Here is a 15423-nt window from a genome sequence, read left to right on the forward strand (position 1 = left end):
CCCAGAAATGATGTGCACCAGCCTGCTGGGCATCCCTTAGCCCAGTCAGGTTGACACAGAACATTTACCATTGCGTGAGCAATAATTGCAGCTTCCTTCTCCACCTGCTCGGCCGTGGGCCTGGCGCACAGCAGGTGCTCAGCAGACCTGAGCAGCCGTCAGACAGTGTTACCACGGCTGACAGTCCCACTCTTTTGGGCAAATGACCACTCTGACAAAAACCACAGAAATTGTTGTTTTCCCTCTAGTTTAATTAACCTGGAAAAGACAGAAGCCAACCAAGTAGGTTTCTGTTAGCACATGAGAGCAAGTTGTATATTCAAGGTCATGAGGAAAGAAAATGCATGTGCCTCTGTGTGTGTGTATTCCACGTGTATATGTCTATCTATCTGTATGCATACCTGTATCTGTCTATGTGCCTATATGCAGACACGGATATGCTAGGAGAAAATCATAGTTCATTTATTCTTTAGTTATATAACAGCTTTACTGAGCTATAATTCACATCCCACACCATTCATCCATATAAAGTATGCAGTGCAGTGGTTTTTACTGTATTCACAGAGCTGTGCAACCATCACCACAGTCAATCAGAGAACCCATCCCCGTTAACAGGTGCTCCCACTTTCTCCCCACCCCCAGCCCTAAGCGACCACTAGTCTACTTTCCGCCCCTGTGGATTTGCCTGTCTCATTTATTTTTCAACGTGTATGCTAAGTCAGTGCCTGTTCTGGACAAACCCCACCCGGTGTGTGGCCAGGCGGCGCCCTGATGCTAAGGAGCCTGCAGCCCAGCGCTGTCTTCACCTGGACTCTGGATTCCAGGCGAGCGGGGGCTGCTGAGGTCTGAGCTCGTGGCCCCCTCTCCCTGGGTCAAGGACACCCGGGTGGGCCTCCTGCTTCCCGCCACAGACTCTGGTGCAGCCATGCACATGGGAACATCCCCTCCCCTCAAGGGACGTGGGCTGCCACAGTCATCACTCCTGAGAGCCCACTGCTCTCCCACGAAGCCCCCAGGGCTCCTTGAGGCCTCCTGGATGCTTGAGAGTCACCTGGAGGGGCTGGTGTTGAGGGACGGGGACAGGCCTGTGGCAGGAAGGGGACCTTCGCAGAGCCCCGCAGGTGGGAAAGGTGGCAAGGAGATGGTTGAGGGGTCAGAGCCTCTATCCTCTGTGGGCGGGGCTGATTGACTGCCTCAGAGGCAGGGTGGCAGGATCCCATCCCCGTCTCCAAAGGCGGCCTGGCAGTGGCGTGAGACAGAGCCAGGGCCGGCGGAGGCCCCCTGGAGGGAGCACCCACAGTCACAAAGGCTGCCAGGAGGGTGCTTTGGAAGTGGCCCTGGGGGCCCAGCCATAGTTGGCCATCAGGCAAGGCGGCCGCAGTGGAGGTGAGAGTGGTCTCAGGTACAGATCACTCAGTCTGAGTAGAGGGCAGAGGGCATGCTCCAGTCGGGTGAGGTCAAGAGAGCTGGCAGCGCTTGGAGCATCTGAAAGGGGGCTGGGTGTAGGGCGACCCCAGGCTGGTGCCATGCGTGGGCCACCACAGTGGAGTGTCCCTACCCTGAACTTCGAGGCAAGGTGGGCTACCAGACAGGATTCACGAACTTCAGCCAAGGGACACGGCCAGCCTGCAGCGACCATGCCAGGAGGGACCCAGCATGCTCTTCTCCCTCACTCTCTACTCCTGCTGGCCCCCCAGACTGGCTGAAACCAACCGGAGGCTGGCGGCAAGGGGTCTGTTGGTGAAGTCTTCGGATGGGCCCCAATCAGAGCAGATGCCAGTGGAAGAGACCAGCACACACACTGGTTCCTGGACTGGAGTCTGGACGCCACAGTTTGCCACAGCCGCACTAAGTCACGGAGAGCAGCCTCTTTGTGGCTGGCTGTGCTCAGGACCTTGGTCTTGTCTGGCTCTGGCTGGCTATCCAGGGCCGCCAGGCTGGCTGGTCCCTGAGATTTGTCCACTCCGCCACCAGCTGGCCCCTCAGGTTTAAAGACTTTCACTTATGATTACCTGCTCAGGGCTTGAGAAGAATGGACTCAGGATGAGCCAGGAAGAGCTGGACCGGCCCGGAGGTACGCAAGACTCAGGTTTCCGACTTGGTGACTTGGTGCCCTGCACCTCCCGCTCACAGGGGTGCCTGCGGCCCTGGCCATTGGCTCTTGGGTAGGCCTTTTCTCTTATCTGGGTTGGCAAGGGCTGTTCTTGGCATTGGTGTTCCTTTAAATGGCATTAAGCACAACGGTTGACCGACCCTGCCCTGGGATTCTCCACCACCGACACGCCTCGCCACACCCGGCCCCACCGTGAGGCGAGCTTTCCAGCGAGGTCAGTGCGAGAGAGCATGTGTGTGTCACAGGGGAAGGGCGCCGACACGGAGCACGCTGACATGTTTTCCCAAGGATGTATAACAGGAAACGCTGCCTCACTTTCCCGTAAACCCAGCAAAACAAGGACATTTCTAGACTTTGCTTGTTTGCCCTCTGGATGTTTAAGCATGTTGTGCAGACATCAGAGGGCCTCAAACTATTGCAAAATCGCCAGGCCAAAGACTCGCAGGGTTAATCATTTATTGAGACCAGGCTGGTCTTACTAACCTACAGAAACAGACCAGCTTTTCCCTCGCGACGACGTGTTAACCTCCTGATCTGTAGCTGCCGAATGCTCTGTTCCCATGAGATGTTTTCCTTTGAACTCAGGAGATCGTCACCATGCTATTGTGATGTTATAATTTTGATTATAATAAAACAACTTCTTTCTCTAGAAGGAAGTACTTAATCCGGGGGTCGTTCCCATTTGTGCAGCTGCCCTCTGGCATCCAGAGGGTCGGCTGGCACCGATGGAGCTCCCGGGGTTGGAGCCCCACTAGAGGCCTGTGCCTCCTCCACCCATGTTCCCTCTCCGTTCTCCTCTCCCGTGACAGTAACACGGTCCCCAGGCGTGTCGGGAAGTTCTTGCTACACAGCCGAGGCCCTGCCAGCCCAGGATGGGTGAGCTCCCTGGTGCCTCAGGGACCTGCTCTTGCCGGGTGGGGGAAGGTGCGGAGGAGTAGCATCATGAAGGCATGGAGTCCCTGCGGGGTGCTGGGAACAGCTGCAAATCTATGTTGCACAACCTACCTCGTTTCACACCCATCGAGACTTCACATGAGCTGGTGATGGAGGCCTTCTCTGAGGGCTCAGTCTGGGCTGGGAGAAGGACCCAGGGACACCTGTATGTGGAAGGAGAGCACCAGCGGGCCAGGAGCGTGGGCTCGGCCCTCTGTGGGGGGCGGGCGATGGATCCCACCCTCCCGCTGTGCATGGAGGGGAGGAGGCTGTCTTCCACCCCCGAGCATGAGTGGCTCTCCCGCAGACCTCGGTTCACACGCAGCCTGACGAGCTTCCATCCCGTTGCAGGGCGCTGCTGTGTCCTCGTCCCGTCTATGGAAATTTCCACCTCACTTCCTTCCTGGTTCAAAAGGAGCGAAAGAAACCCTGGTAACCTGAGTTTTGTGACTGGAAAATGGAACCTCCTGCTTTAAGGCCCCAGAGGCCATCTGAAGCCACAGCCCCTCCCAGCCCAACCTCGCTCGTGGGCTGCCCACTTTTCATTTTGCTGTGTGTAGGTGCCGTGGAAATTCCCAATTTTCTGCAATCACAAAAGTTACAATCACTCAGACACGTGTTTTTAAGCTCAGTTAGTGGGGTGACACGGCCAACTTGGCCAGGCTGGGGGTGTGGGAAGAGGGAGCTGGAGTTTGGGCCTCCGCAGGCCTTTTGCCCCGTGGCTGCCCCCGAGCGGGACCTCTCCCTATCCACAGTGGGGGTGTGACCCAGGCGGGCAGCACGGCGCTGGCATCTCCCCCTCGGCGCTGGCATCTCCTCCTCGGCGCTGGGGCCTCCTCCTGCCTCAGCCTCACCTCGTGGAGGTGCGTCAGTGTGGACCCTGCCCACGGGCTGCTGTTGGTCAAGGGAGGGGAAGAGAGAAGTCTCTGGAATGAATAAAAGAATATGAAATAGAATGCTGTGGGGACCCCGGCAAAGCTGTGCAATCTGGAAAGGAGCCATTTGCTCTAACCAAGGACTGAGGAGGGCTTCCTGGAGGCGGGGGCATCTGACGTGGTCTTTCCACTCTAGCAGGAAATGCTGACTTTTCTCTGAAAAGGGTAATTCTTGGGCTTAGCTATCTGACATTTTAGCCTAGACTGGAAATTCAGATACTGAAGCTGAGTTGATCAACTGCCAGTGCATCCTGCCCCTGACCTTGTGTTGGTGTAAATATAAACTCAAGGCTGGGAAGGAGGGATCTCATTATTCTGTTCAGGGAGCTTTCAGAGCGAGTGGGCTCTGTCTTCCTAGCCTCGGTTTCCCTCAGTGCACCGCGAAAGGTGGCGGGCGTGGAGCAGGTGACAACACATCTCCCGGTGCAGCCTCACAGCCTCACCCCCATCACAAGCTCTCTTTACCTTTAACATAGCATCCCTGTCTCGTCCTGTATGAAACACGGAGCACATCTGTGCCTCAGTTTACCACTTGGGCCTCGCCCTAAGATGTGACACCTAGCCAAGCAGCTGCCCTGGGTGAGGTGTCCTTAGGAGTCAAGTCTCCGTCGTCCCAAAACAGAGCTGCCCCTCCTGCTCGCCGTGCTGATCCTGCCTTTCCGTCTGGGTGGCGGGGTTGGAAATCACCATGTGTCTGGGCTTCCTGTGTGCTCGCCAGTGTGTGGACCCCTGGCCTGTGACTGGGTGCTGTCCCCCGGCTGCCACGTCGCGGTGGCCTCATGTACACTGAGGACTGTGAGCTGGGGGGAAACACATGCAAGAAGGTTTGTTGTCTGCTCCTTCTCTGGAGAGAGCGGGGCAACAGGATGCTAAGTCTTTATAGAGAACCATGCACGTGCACTTTCCCTGTCACTCGCACACATACACACTTACACACATACACTCACAAATTCATACATACTTGCACTCACCCATACTCTTACACACACGCTTGCACAGGCACTCCCCAGGGCAGTACAGAAGACATACACACACGTACATATGCCCATAGATCCTAACTGCAGTCTTTGAACGTTCACTCCCTCAATTTCTAATAAACGTCAGGGATGACATTTACATCAGATTCTTCGTGCTTAAACTTAAGTTGTCACCTTGTAGTGTAAGTATGTAAAACACGTATGTCCAAAACAGGCCTCAGCTGGACTGTATTCTGATTTGGGGAGGTGTGGGACTCCATCCTTGGTTCCGAGCTGAGGGAAGAGATGCCGACCTGTGAGCAGGCAGAGGGGCCAGGATAGTGGTGTGGGTTGAGAGCAGTCAGTGGTCACGTTGGTAGGACTTGACAAGTTGGAAGTGCTGAGCTGGAGGTTGGGGGGCCAAAGCACTGACCTGTCGAGAGGAAAGTCTCTGTGCACAGTCAGCCTGTCGTGCAGTGTAGCATCCTCATGTGGCGGCTCGAGGGGCAGCTGGGGGAGATGCAGTCTAACAGTTCATAATTACGCATGCTCAGGTGCCTGCCCTGGGGACCTAGGCCCTCCCCTGCACCTTGCCCGGCTCCTCTCTCTCTCTGGTCATTTCCCTATGTGGCTGTGGTCCTGCAGTTTGGGAAGGGCATGAAGCTGAGAGCTGGCACCAGAGTGACCCCCATCACGCCCGGGATCCAAGCTAATCTTGGCATGCTGGATTGATAGACCACACTGAGCACAGTAAAACTGAGGACGAATTCTGCTTTTAAAAAAGCGCAGTCCTGGGGCTGGCTCCCTGGCTGAGTGGTTAAGCTCACGGCTCCGCTGTGGTGACCCAGGGTTTCCCTGGTTCAAATCCTGGGTGTGGATATGGCACCGCTCATCAAGCCACGCTGGGGCGGCGTCCCACATGCCACAACCAGAAGGACCTGCAACTGAAAATATACAACTGTGTACCGTGGAGCTTTGGGGAGAAAAAGGAAAAATAAAATCTTTTAAAAAAACACAGTCCTTTGCAAGTGCAGGACAGAGGCAGCCAACTTGGTGATGGCTCCCGGAGAGAGGCCTGGGCAGGCTGGCTGGGAGCCCTGCACTGGGCTCAAACCCTGATCTGGGCCAGCGTCCTGCCTGCTGGGCTCCACTCTGGCCATCCCAGCATGAGGGTGTGAGGCCGGGTTAGCTGTAAAGCGGTAGGTGCCCTGGCTGTGAGGTGTCTGGGAAGGTGGTGGCTGCTCAAGGAGCTGATCTAGACGGACCCATTAATCACCCAGGAGGCAGGATGACCTGCTAAAACCACCTCTTGAAATGCTGATGTTTGGGGGAAAAGCCTTCAGACTAGCCTGGGGAGACTTTGCTGGTATCAGGGCTCACTGCAGACAAGGGTGGAGACGGGTCATGCACCCCCGGGGATTTGGGGGGAGGGGAAGCTGGTAATGGGATGGGTACGTGTTAGGGACCTAACCTGCAAAGAGGGAAGGTGAGGGCAAAAGCAGGAAAATCCCTGAGTTGGTCCTTTAGAATCGCTGTCTGCACCTGGCATCCTGGGGGTCAGGCTCGGTTGTGCTGCAGCAGCAAACGCTCGGGAACGGCAGCATCCATCACTGGTCTGCCGGGCTGTATTCCTCTATGCGCTGCGTGCCCAGTGCAGTTCAGTGAGGGGACCACGTCACTGCATCCTTCGGGGGCCAGGCTGGTGGACACGAGCATCCTCGACCGCCATGGCCCAGGGAGGGGGTGATGGCTGTGGCCCAGAAGTGATACATGTGCCTCCCTCATGTGGCCTTGGACAAGCCAGGCATGTGGTCTCACCCATCTCCCCAGGGGTGGCTTGTGCAGTCCCCTTGGTCCCTGGAGTTGAGGAAGCCAGATAGTGGGGAACATCAGGAAGGTCTGCCCCAGAGCCCTTGGGGGCCAGGGGGACACTGCCAGTGCTGGGCATGGGGTCTGACTCCACTTCCCCTCTTGCTGCACCCTCCTGACACCGAGTGGGGCTCCTCTGGACAAGTGTGCCCCATGCGGCCTGATCGGCCTGGTCCACCTGAGTCTCCATACTGTCACCTCTGCAGGGTGGCTGCTTGAAGACGTGCGCCGTAGTTAATCCGCCTGCTCGGCTGCTCACATTGGTGAGACACATCTCACAGAGTGCCTTATTCTCCAGTGAAAATCAGTTATCAAAGGGATGCAACATGGAGTGAGTCAGCCACAAAGTTAGAGACTAAGTTCTTTTACCCTGGGGGCTGATGACCCTCTGTGTCAGGCGATGTGTGTGCTTGGGAAAGTTCCTTTCCGTCTCTGCGCTTCCCGAGAAGGAGGTGTGTTTTCTGTCAGTCAGTTCTCAGCCTATCAGTAGTGATGCTGTGGGTAAGAATGCCTGAGGCTCTCTCCTGGGCCCCTGCTACTTGTGCTGAGTCCCCACGGACATTTCCCCGACTGGAGCCTGTGCTGTGGCTGGACCGCCCTTGTGGTCCTTACTGTGACCCCAGGACACACCACAGCAAAAGCCATCCGGGAGCCTTGAGGAACGGGGTTTATTCACAGACCATGGAGGGTACACAGCACTCCCAGGGCCACACAGCGAGGTCCCAGGTAGAGAGAGAGAGTGCGGACCTGGGGTTCTGCCTTTACTGGGGTCAAAGGGAGGGGCCTAGGATTTCTGGGGCTCGCTCTTTTTTGGCGAACTTGTAAGAGCGGGAAGGGAAAAGTGGGGTCATCGAGTGGTCATTTGTCTAGGTCACCTGGGACTTCCTGAAAGGGGAGCTTCGTGAGCGGGCAGCTGACACCTTTCCTAGCTGTGAAGCTGGTAGCTGGGTTGTATGTTGATTTGAGAGGGATGTCTTCGAAGTGTATGCCTTGGTCATCGAAAGCTGGTTGTCAGGCACTTACACTACAAGGTGGTCCCCAGAGCCAGGTGCCCTCAGAGACAGGTGCATGCACCTGAAAGGCACAGGAGACAGTGGAGGGGGATTTTGGAAGAAGACGTCTGTGATGATTAGTCTATGTGTCAACTTGACTGGATCATGAAGTGCCCAGATGTTTGTCCAAGCATCATTCTAAGGGTGTCCGGGAGGGTGTTTCTCGGTAAGATTGACATTTGAATTGGTGGACTCAGTGAAGCACATTGCCCTCCTTAATGTGGTGGGCCTCATCCAATCAGTTGAGGGTCTGATAGAACAAAAGGTGGAGGAAGGAGGATTCGGCCCCTCCTGCCTGAGCTCGAGCTGGGACATTCTCTTCTGCCCCGCTGTGCTGCCAATTCTGGTCTTCAGGATAAACTGAGTTACACCACTGGCTCTCCTGGGGCTCCTTGCAGACAGCAGATGGCAGGGCTTATCAGCCTCCATAATTGTGTGAGTGAATTCCTCATAATAAATATCTTCCTATATATCTATGTATGTCCCGTGGGTTCTTTTTCTCTGGAGAATCCTGAATAATACAGCGTCAGAAGGTCTCTATCTAGTCAGTGTTCTGAAAATTAAGGAATGCACTTGCCTAATATTTGAAGGATGAGCTGGCAGTGTTGGTCTGGCTCTGGCCAGATGTCACGTCCAGGATGGAGGATGGAGGCAGGGACGTGACTTCCCAGGCAGGGTGAGGCCGGCACCAGTCTTACTCGGCTGTTCATTTTGAGTGAGCACATCCTCGATTCCAGGCGCTAGGTCGGGGTCTGCTGGTTGGGCGGTTAGACTGAAAACCCTGTGCAGCACTTTGCAGAGGTCACCGTGAGAGTTAGCGCACAGTGGCTCACAGGTCCCCTGATGTCAACATAGCAGGCAGTTGTCAGATTATGCTATTTTTTGTTCTGTTCTGTTTACCAAAGACAACTGCCCCCAGGCCTCGAGCCCTTCTCAGAAGCCACGTAACTGTCAATAGATGCACCTGGTAAATAATTTCTGACACGTAGGCTCCCATAATCTGTCCCTTAAAGTCAGAGGTCAGATTTTGGACATGTGAGAAGGGAAAAATCTTTTGAAAGAAACTCTGCCGTAGAAAGAACATTTTGAAAATGGATGTTGGATGTGTCTCTGTCATGTGGTTTTGTTGGCAGGAATAATGTATGTCACCCACAGCAACTCTTTCTTACTGGTACTTAGAGTTTCCTGGCTGGTTGGAAAATCATAAGAAAAGAGAATTTCCATAGACTTTTATCTTCTTTGTTAAAAATATCACAGTACAACTTATTCAGCTTGGTTCGTAAGAAGATAGACATTTATCAGTCAAATTTCAACACACACCTTTGTATCTGTGCATGATTAAAAAATAGATGATGATTTAGGAAGAGAGCTAATCTGATGGCCAATAAATCTAGGTAAGTTGTAAATAAATTGAAATAAGCAAAACTTAGAACCAAAGCTTTTCATCATAAAGCAATAAACCAAGATTCTTTTTAAAAAGTTGAAGCATATTCAATTACATTTATTTTATTAAAATATTATTAACAGTATTTTGGAGAGAGAAAAATTTTTGTGCCATTAATAAATATAAAACTGTTAGATTCAATGCAGTCCCGATCAGAATCCCAGTGGCATTTTTCGTCAAAATAGAACAAAGAACCTTGACATTTATATGGACCAACAAAAGGACCTCGAATAGCAAAGAAATCCTAAGAAAAAAGAACAAAGCTGGAGCCATCACACTCAAGCTTCCTGTCTGCAGAGCCCGTGCTGGTCTGCGCTGGGTCTTGTAGCTCCTGGGCTCCCTCTCTCGTCCTCACCTGCTGCCTCTGCACTCGCCTTAAGGAGCAAGATGAAGCTTCTCGTGTGGTCAGTCTCCTTGAAAACTGACTGCCCCAGGGGACCTCTTGGGGTTGTTTGCCCTGGAGGAGGCCCAGGAGCCACGTCCCTCATCCTAAAGTCACTGTCCCCTGTGCTCACAGGCGTCCTCATGTGGCCCGAGGCCCCCTCACAGCTACCTTTGGGAATCTCCACTTCTCGCTTTGAGCTGGCAGAATCACTATGTGACATCAGCATCAGGTCACCAACCAGCTCAACTGTTGTTGTTATAATGACACCACAAAGAGGCAACACTTCCCCAGGCTTACTAGGTAGCACGCCCTCTCCTCACCCCTTGATAAGTAGGAATGGCGGCTCTAAAAATGGGTATTTTATACCCATTTTATGAAGAGGAAACCAAAGCATGTCACCGGCCACAAAGTGGAACACAAACCAGGCATGCTGGCCTCCAGGCCGTGGCTTTTGGTGGCCAGGTCACAGGCCATCAACGAGGCATCTGTGTGCCACTGTTATGACATTCAGGAGTCTGGTGTCCCCGTAACGCTGACACACACCCGGAGATGTTCCCCGAGCTGTGCTCCTTCTACAGGTGGGCTTTGTGCCATGTGTGGAAGCCAGGGTGAGTGAACAATGGTGATCCCTGAGTGAACAGCAGCGACACTGGTGGCTTCTCTTTATGAGGGTTGGTGCCCAAGCACTGTCTGCTGTTGGCACTTTGCCAGCAGTGCCCCGTGAGCCCTCACAGTCTCCAGTGAGTAGGGCCATCACTGTTGGTTTCATTGGTCTCCGCAAGGCCTTGGAGCTCAGAGCTCAGCCAGCTGGGACTCGGACCGCGTCTGCCATCTGCTGTGCCTTGTCCTCCTGGTTGGACCCACTGGGCTCCAGCCCCTGCTCCAGGGAGTCAGCACTGGGCTGAACTCCTGTGGTGCTGGATCTGCTCCCCACCCCCAGCTCCCCACAGGTTTCTACTTGTCTCAGCGCCCACAGACTGAGTCCTGGTGGAGGTGGAGAGGTTCTAGAGGGAATGGGAGCTTAGGGAGTGTGCGCCGCCTGGCTTCAGGCACTCTGAGTGGGGCGGTGGGCTGCAGAGCCACGAGTGCTCTGGGGACACATTGGAGGCTGCCTGGGGGCTGGTGTGACCTGGAGCGGGCATGAGTGTTGGCTAGAGCTGCTGCGGGCATCTGGTCCTCAGAAGGTGGCCGGGGGCAGACCCTGGAAATGAAGGTGAAGCCCCCACATTGTCTGTCCTTTGAAAATTCCAGCTGATCGGTGTGGTGACTTATCCAGAAAGTCATGGATCCTCTAGGCCCTGTAAGGATCTGGTCACTGCCTGGTGGGGGATAGAGAAGAGCCTGGCGTGGCCCAGCAGCGCAGCTGGAGTTTAGTTTGGATGATTAGAAAGAAGCATGTGTTAAATTAGGAGAAATGAGTCTTGTTAAAGGTGGTAAGGCAGACGTCATTCAGGGCCATTGTCATAGGTGTGGGGGCCACTGCAGCAGGGGAGAGAAATGGGGCTCTGCCCTGAATACAACTTGGGCAAGTGGGGATTGATAGCCAAGGAGCAGGATGGGGGTCAGTGGATGGATAATTACTAACAGGAGACATCAGGGGTGAGGGGTGTTCTGGCTAAACCCACCTAGCAGGATTCTTGCTGGAAGCCAGGCTAGGGTGATCAGACATCATCTGGGGGTGGGTAGGGGATGAGGACCCCGATCAGACATCTGGGGTGATCAGATATCAAGGACGGGGTGTCTGGTTACATCGACTGAGCAGGGCTTTTGCTAAAATGGGACAGTGCAGAGATGCACACGGACACCCCAAAGTCAGGGCCCGGTTGGGAAGAGGGTTCAGAGTCTGTGCAGGAGAGAATCTGTCACGCAGGAGCTGAGTGAGCGAAGGAAGCAAGAATGGGTGGGCGAGTGACTAACAGAGGGTCCACCGTCCGCAGGCAGAGGAGGAGCGAGACGACATGGAGCGGGTGAAGCTGGACAATAAGAGGATTCTCTTCAATCTCCTGCCGGCCCACGTCGCCCAGCATTTCCTCATGTCCAACCCCCGGAACATGGTGAGCATGTGGCCCACGTGGCACCTGCTTCTGGCGCTGAGACCCAGCAGGGTGCCAAGCCAGGTGGGCCTATCGGGGTCACAGGCCTGCAGCTAGAGGGCCCACCCAGAATGACCCTTCCATTACTTCTCTTTACTTAAAATTGCAGAGTGGCCATTTCTGAATCCTTGGCCACACCAAGGGTGAGTGGGCCCCTCTGCCCACCCCAAGGTCAGGTCAGGGCTGGGCAACCAGGAGGCTCCTGGGGCATTAGGTTGACAGGCACCCCAGAATTAGTGTGTCCTCCCCTTTGATCCCAGGAGAGAGCATCGCACCCACATCTGTGAGGAAAGAGAGTGGCTTCAGTGCCTTCTGGGAGGGTCAGAACTTCCTAACTGCCGTGTTCTGCTGAATGAGCTCGTGGACCAGCACAGAGCAGGACTTAGAAATGTCGAGTTAAAGCTAAAGAGGCTCAGTCAGCTGTTCAGGTCCTGGAGGCACAACCCCAAGTTTCAGCTTGACTGGCTTTGGCCTGCAATAGCTTCCAGGGCTCATTTTTCATCCGGCTAGACCTTGGGGCCGAGCACAGTGCATTATTTTCCTTAAACCCTGTGTCTGTATCTGCGCCCCCCTCACCTTGCTCTGCCCAAGAGATGGACACTGGCCACAGGGGTCTCTGCACTGACCTGTGAGCTGAACGACCCCCCAGTGTCCTAGAGCCCTCGGAGCCCCTCCTCATCTGTACCACAGGGTCCCAGCACCAGCCCTGAATGCTGCTAGGCCGTCCCTCGGGCTGGCGGCTGACCTGAACTTTGACCCCCAGGACCTCTACTACCAGTCGTACTCGCAGGTGGGCGTCATGTTCGCCTCCATCCCCAACTTCAACGACTTCTACATCGAGCTGGATGGCAACAACATGGGGGTGGAGTGCCTGCGCCTCCTGAACGAGATCATTGCCGACTTCGACGAGGTAAGGGCCCCCTCGCCATCTCAGCCTCCTCAGGATGGTGCAGGATGAGAACGACCCTCCCCTAACCACGTCCTGGATGGTGCCAACAATGCATCCTGAACCCCACAATGGGACATCGAGAAAGCACGGGCATTTTGTCTTCTTGGGAATCCCAACCCCCTGTGACAGTCAAAGAAGTGTCTTTGCCATAGGACACTGGGGAGGACTGTGGGGCAGGTGCTGGGCTCCGGAGGTGGGTGCTGGCACCTGTTCCCTACCTTGTAAATGCCGGGCTTGGGCTGGGTGGCCTCATCTCCAGGATGGGCGGCTGGCCAGTCTTACTTCCCTCTCACTGGGGCCCGTTCTCCTCCTGGCTGACGGTAAGCTCAGCTCCTGGAGGGTGGGGATGGGGCTTGCACGTTCCCCTTGGCGCCTCTTTCAAAGGCCTCTGCTGAGGCCCCTGAGGCCTGCATTTCTCAGTTCAGCCCCAGACCTTGTCTGGTGCCCACATCAAAGAATTCACGCTGTGTTCTAGAACATGCTCCTCCATTCTGTGGTTGCTCCTCTGGCTCATCACTGCAGTGACTTGTCTAAAATGTAATGTAACGTTTAACAGTTTTGTGTTTTAAACAAAGCTCATGGACAAAGACTTTTACAAGGACCTGGAGAAGATCAAGACCATTGGGAGCACTTATATGGCCGCGGTGGGATTGGCGCCCACGGCTGGGGCCAAGGTGAGTGCTGTCCAGGGGAGCCCTGCTCAAGGACTGGGTCCCAGCTCTGTCCCCGACTGCCCAGGGAACCTAGACAGGCTCCTGACTCTGGGTCTTGGTTTGCCCTCTGCATTGGGTTAGGGCTGCAGCCTGTAGGTGATCTTGTCAGTGACCAGCTCTCTCCAGACACAATCTCCTATGGAAAGTCAACACAAAGGCCAATCACAGAGCTGCCCCCTTCCCCACTATCCCTACCCTTCCCTGCTGGCCCCCCATCCTGCCAGCCTGGTTCCACTGAGTGTTCCCCTTTCTGATGCAGAATTGTGAATAAAGTCCTCAGGTTGCCCCAAAAGAAAAGGCAGAAAAAGAGAGAAAGATGTGAAAAAATATGTAATGAATGGACAACAGTTATAAATATGGTAGATACTAATCCAGCTGTATCAATGATCACTTTAAATGTGAATGGTAAATACACCAGTTAAAAGACAGAGACTTACAGAGTGGCTAAAAAACAAGACCCAGCTGGGTTTTCTACAAGAAACACACGTTAAATATAAAGACACAGATACATTAAAAATAAGAAGATGTAGAAAGAGATACCATGCTAGCACTAATAAAAAAAATTCACGTAGCTATCTTAACTTCAGCCAAAGCAAACCTCAGATCAAGGAAAATTATCAGAGATAAAAAACGGCATTACATAAAGTTGTCAGTTCTCCAGGAAGACATAACAATCTTTAACCTTTATGTACTTAACAACAGAGCATCAAAACACATGATGCAAAAACTGATAGAACTACAAGGAGAAATAGATGCATCCACTACTATAGTGGGAGACTTCAGCACCCGTCTCTCAGTAAGTGGAGGATCCAGCAGGCTGAGAATCAGGAAAGATGGTTGAACTGAACAGCACCATCAATCAACTGGAAATAATTGACTCTATAGAAAGTCTATCAACAACAACAGATCACACTTCTTCTGAAGCTCAGATGGATCATTTACCAAGCTAGACCATATTCTGGGCCATAAAACACACCTTCATGAATTTGAAAGAATGTTCTCAGGCTAGAATGGAATGAAATTATAAATCAATAATAGGAAATAATTGGAACATTCTAAAATACTTGTAGATTAAGCAACATCCTTCTAAATGATACTTGGGTCAAAGACGAGTCTCAAGAGGAATTTAAAAAATATTTTGAACTAAATAAAATGAAAATTCGATTTGTCAGAATTTGTGGGTTGCAGCAGAAGCAGTGCTTAGAGAGAAGTTTATATCGTTGAATTCGTTTGCAGGCACACTTTGGAAATATTGCAGGTTTGGTTCCAGACCACCACAATAAAGTGAATATTGCAATAAAGTCAGTCACACACAGTTTTCAATTTTCCAGTGCACATAAAAGTTATGTTTATACTGTACTGTCATCTATTTAGTGTGCAATAGCATTATGTCTAAAAACAATACACATACCTTAATTAAAAAATACTTTATTGTGGGGCCAGCCCCGTGGTGTAGTGATTAAGTTTGCGCACTCTGCTTTGGTGGCCTGGGGTTCACAGGTTCGGATCCCAGGTACAGACCTAGCACCACTCGTCAAGCCATGCTGTGGGGGCATCCCACATAAAATAGAGGAAGATTAGCAACAGATGTTAGCTCAGGGACAATCTTTCTCACAAAGAAAAAAAAATTATTGCTAAAAAATACTACCCATCATCTGAGCCTTCAGCGAGCCTTCTTTTTGCTGGTGGAGGGTCCTGTAAAAAATGCAGTATCTGCAAAGCTCAATAAGTCGAAGTGAAATAAAACAAGGGATGCCTGTATTAGAAGAGAAGAACAATCCAAAATCAATAATCTAAGCTTCCACCTTAGGAAACTAGAGAAAAAAGAGCAATATAAACCAAAAGCAAGCAGAAGAAAAGAAATAATAAAATGAGAGCAGAACTCAATGAAATCAAAAACACGTAAGCAATAAAGGAAACCAGTGAAACCAAAAGCTGGCGCTTTGAGAAGATCAATATAATTGATTACCTCTAGGGTTCA

At 52.7% G+C, this 15423-nt stretch overlaps 1 protein-coding gene across 2 annotated transcripts in view; it reads left to right on the top strand.

Annotated features, from left to right (window-relative positions):
- Positions 1-15423, top strand: part of ADCY1 (adenylate cyclase 1) — a 150581-nt gene that overhangs the window by 112259 nt on the left and 22899 nt on the right. Inside the window, exons 15-17 of one of the 2 annotated variants that reach the window (XR_011437743.1) lie at positions 11625-11741; positions 12544-12690; positions 13286-13403. Coding sequence is in view for 1 of the 2 variants with exons in the window: in XM_005614861.4 (XP_005614918.3) it covers positions 11625-11741; positions 12544-12690; positions 13305-13403 (363 nt within the window). In the remaining variant the exon portion in view is untranslated. The remainder of the gene's footprint in view (positions 1-11624; positions 11742-12543; positions 12691-13285; positions 13404-15423) is intronic. The other variant, XM_005614861.4, reaches the window with a different exon arrangement.

Source organism: Equus caballus, chromosome 4, assembly GCF_041296265.1.
Source record: "Equus caballus isolate H_3958 breed thoroughbred chromosome 4, TB-T2T, whole genome shotgun sequence".
In the NCBI taxonomy this organism is placed as follows: Eukaryota; Metazoa; Chordata; class Mammalia; order Perissodactyla; family Equidae; genus Equus; species Equus caballus.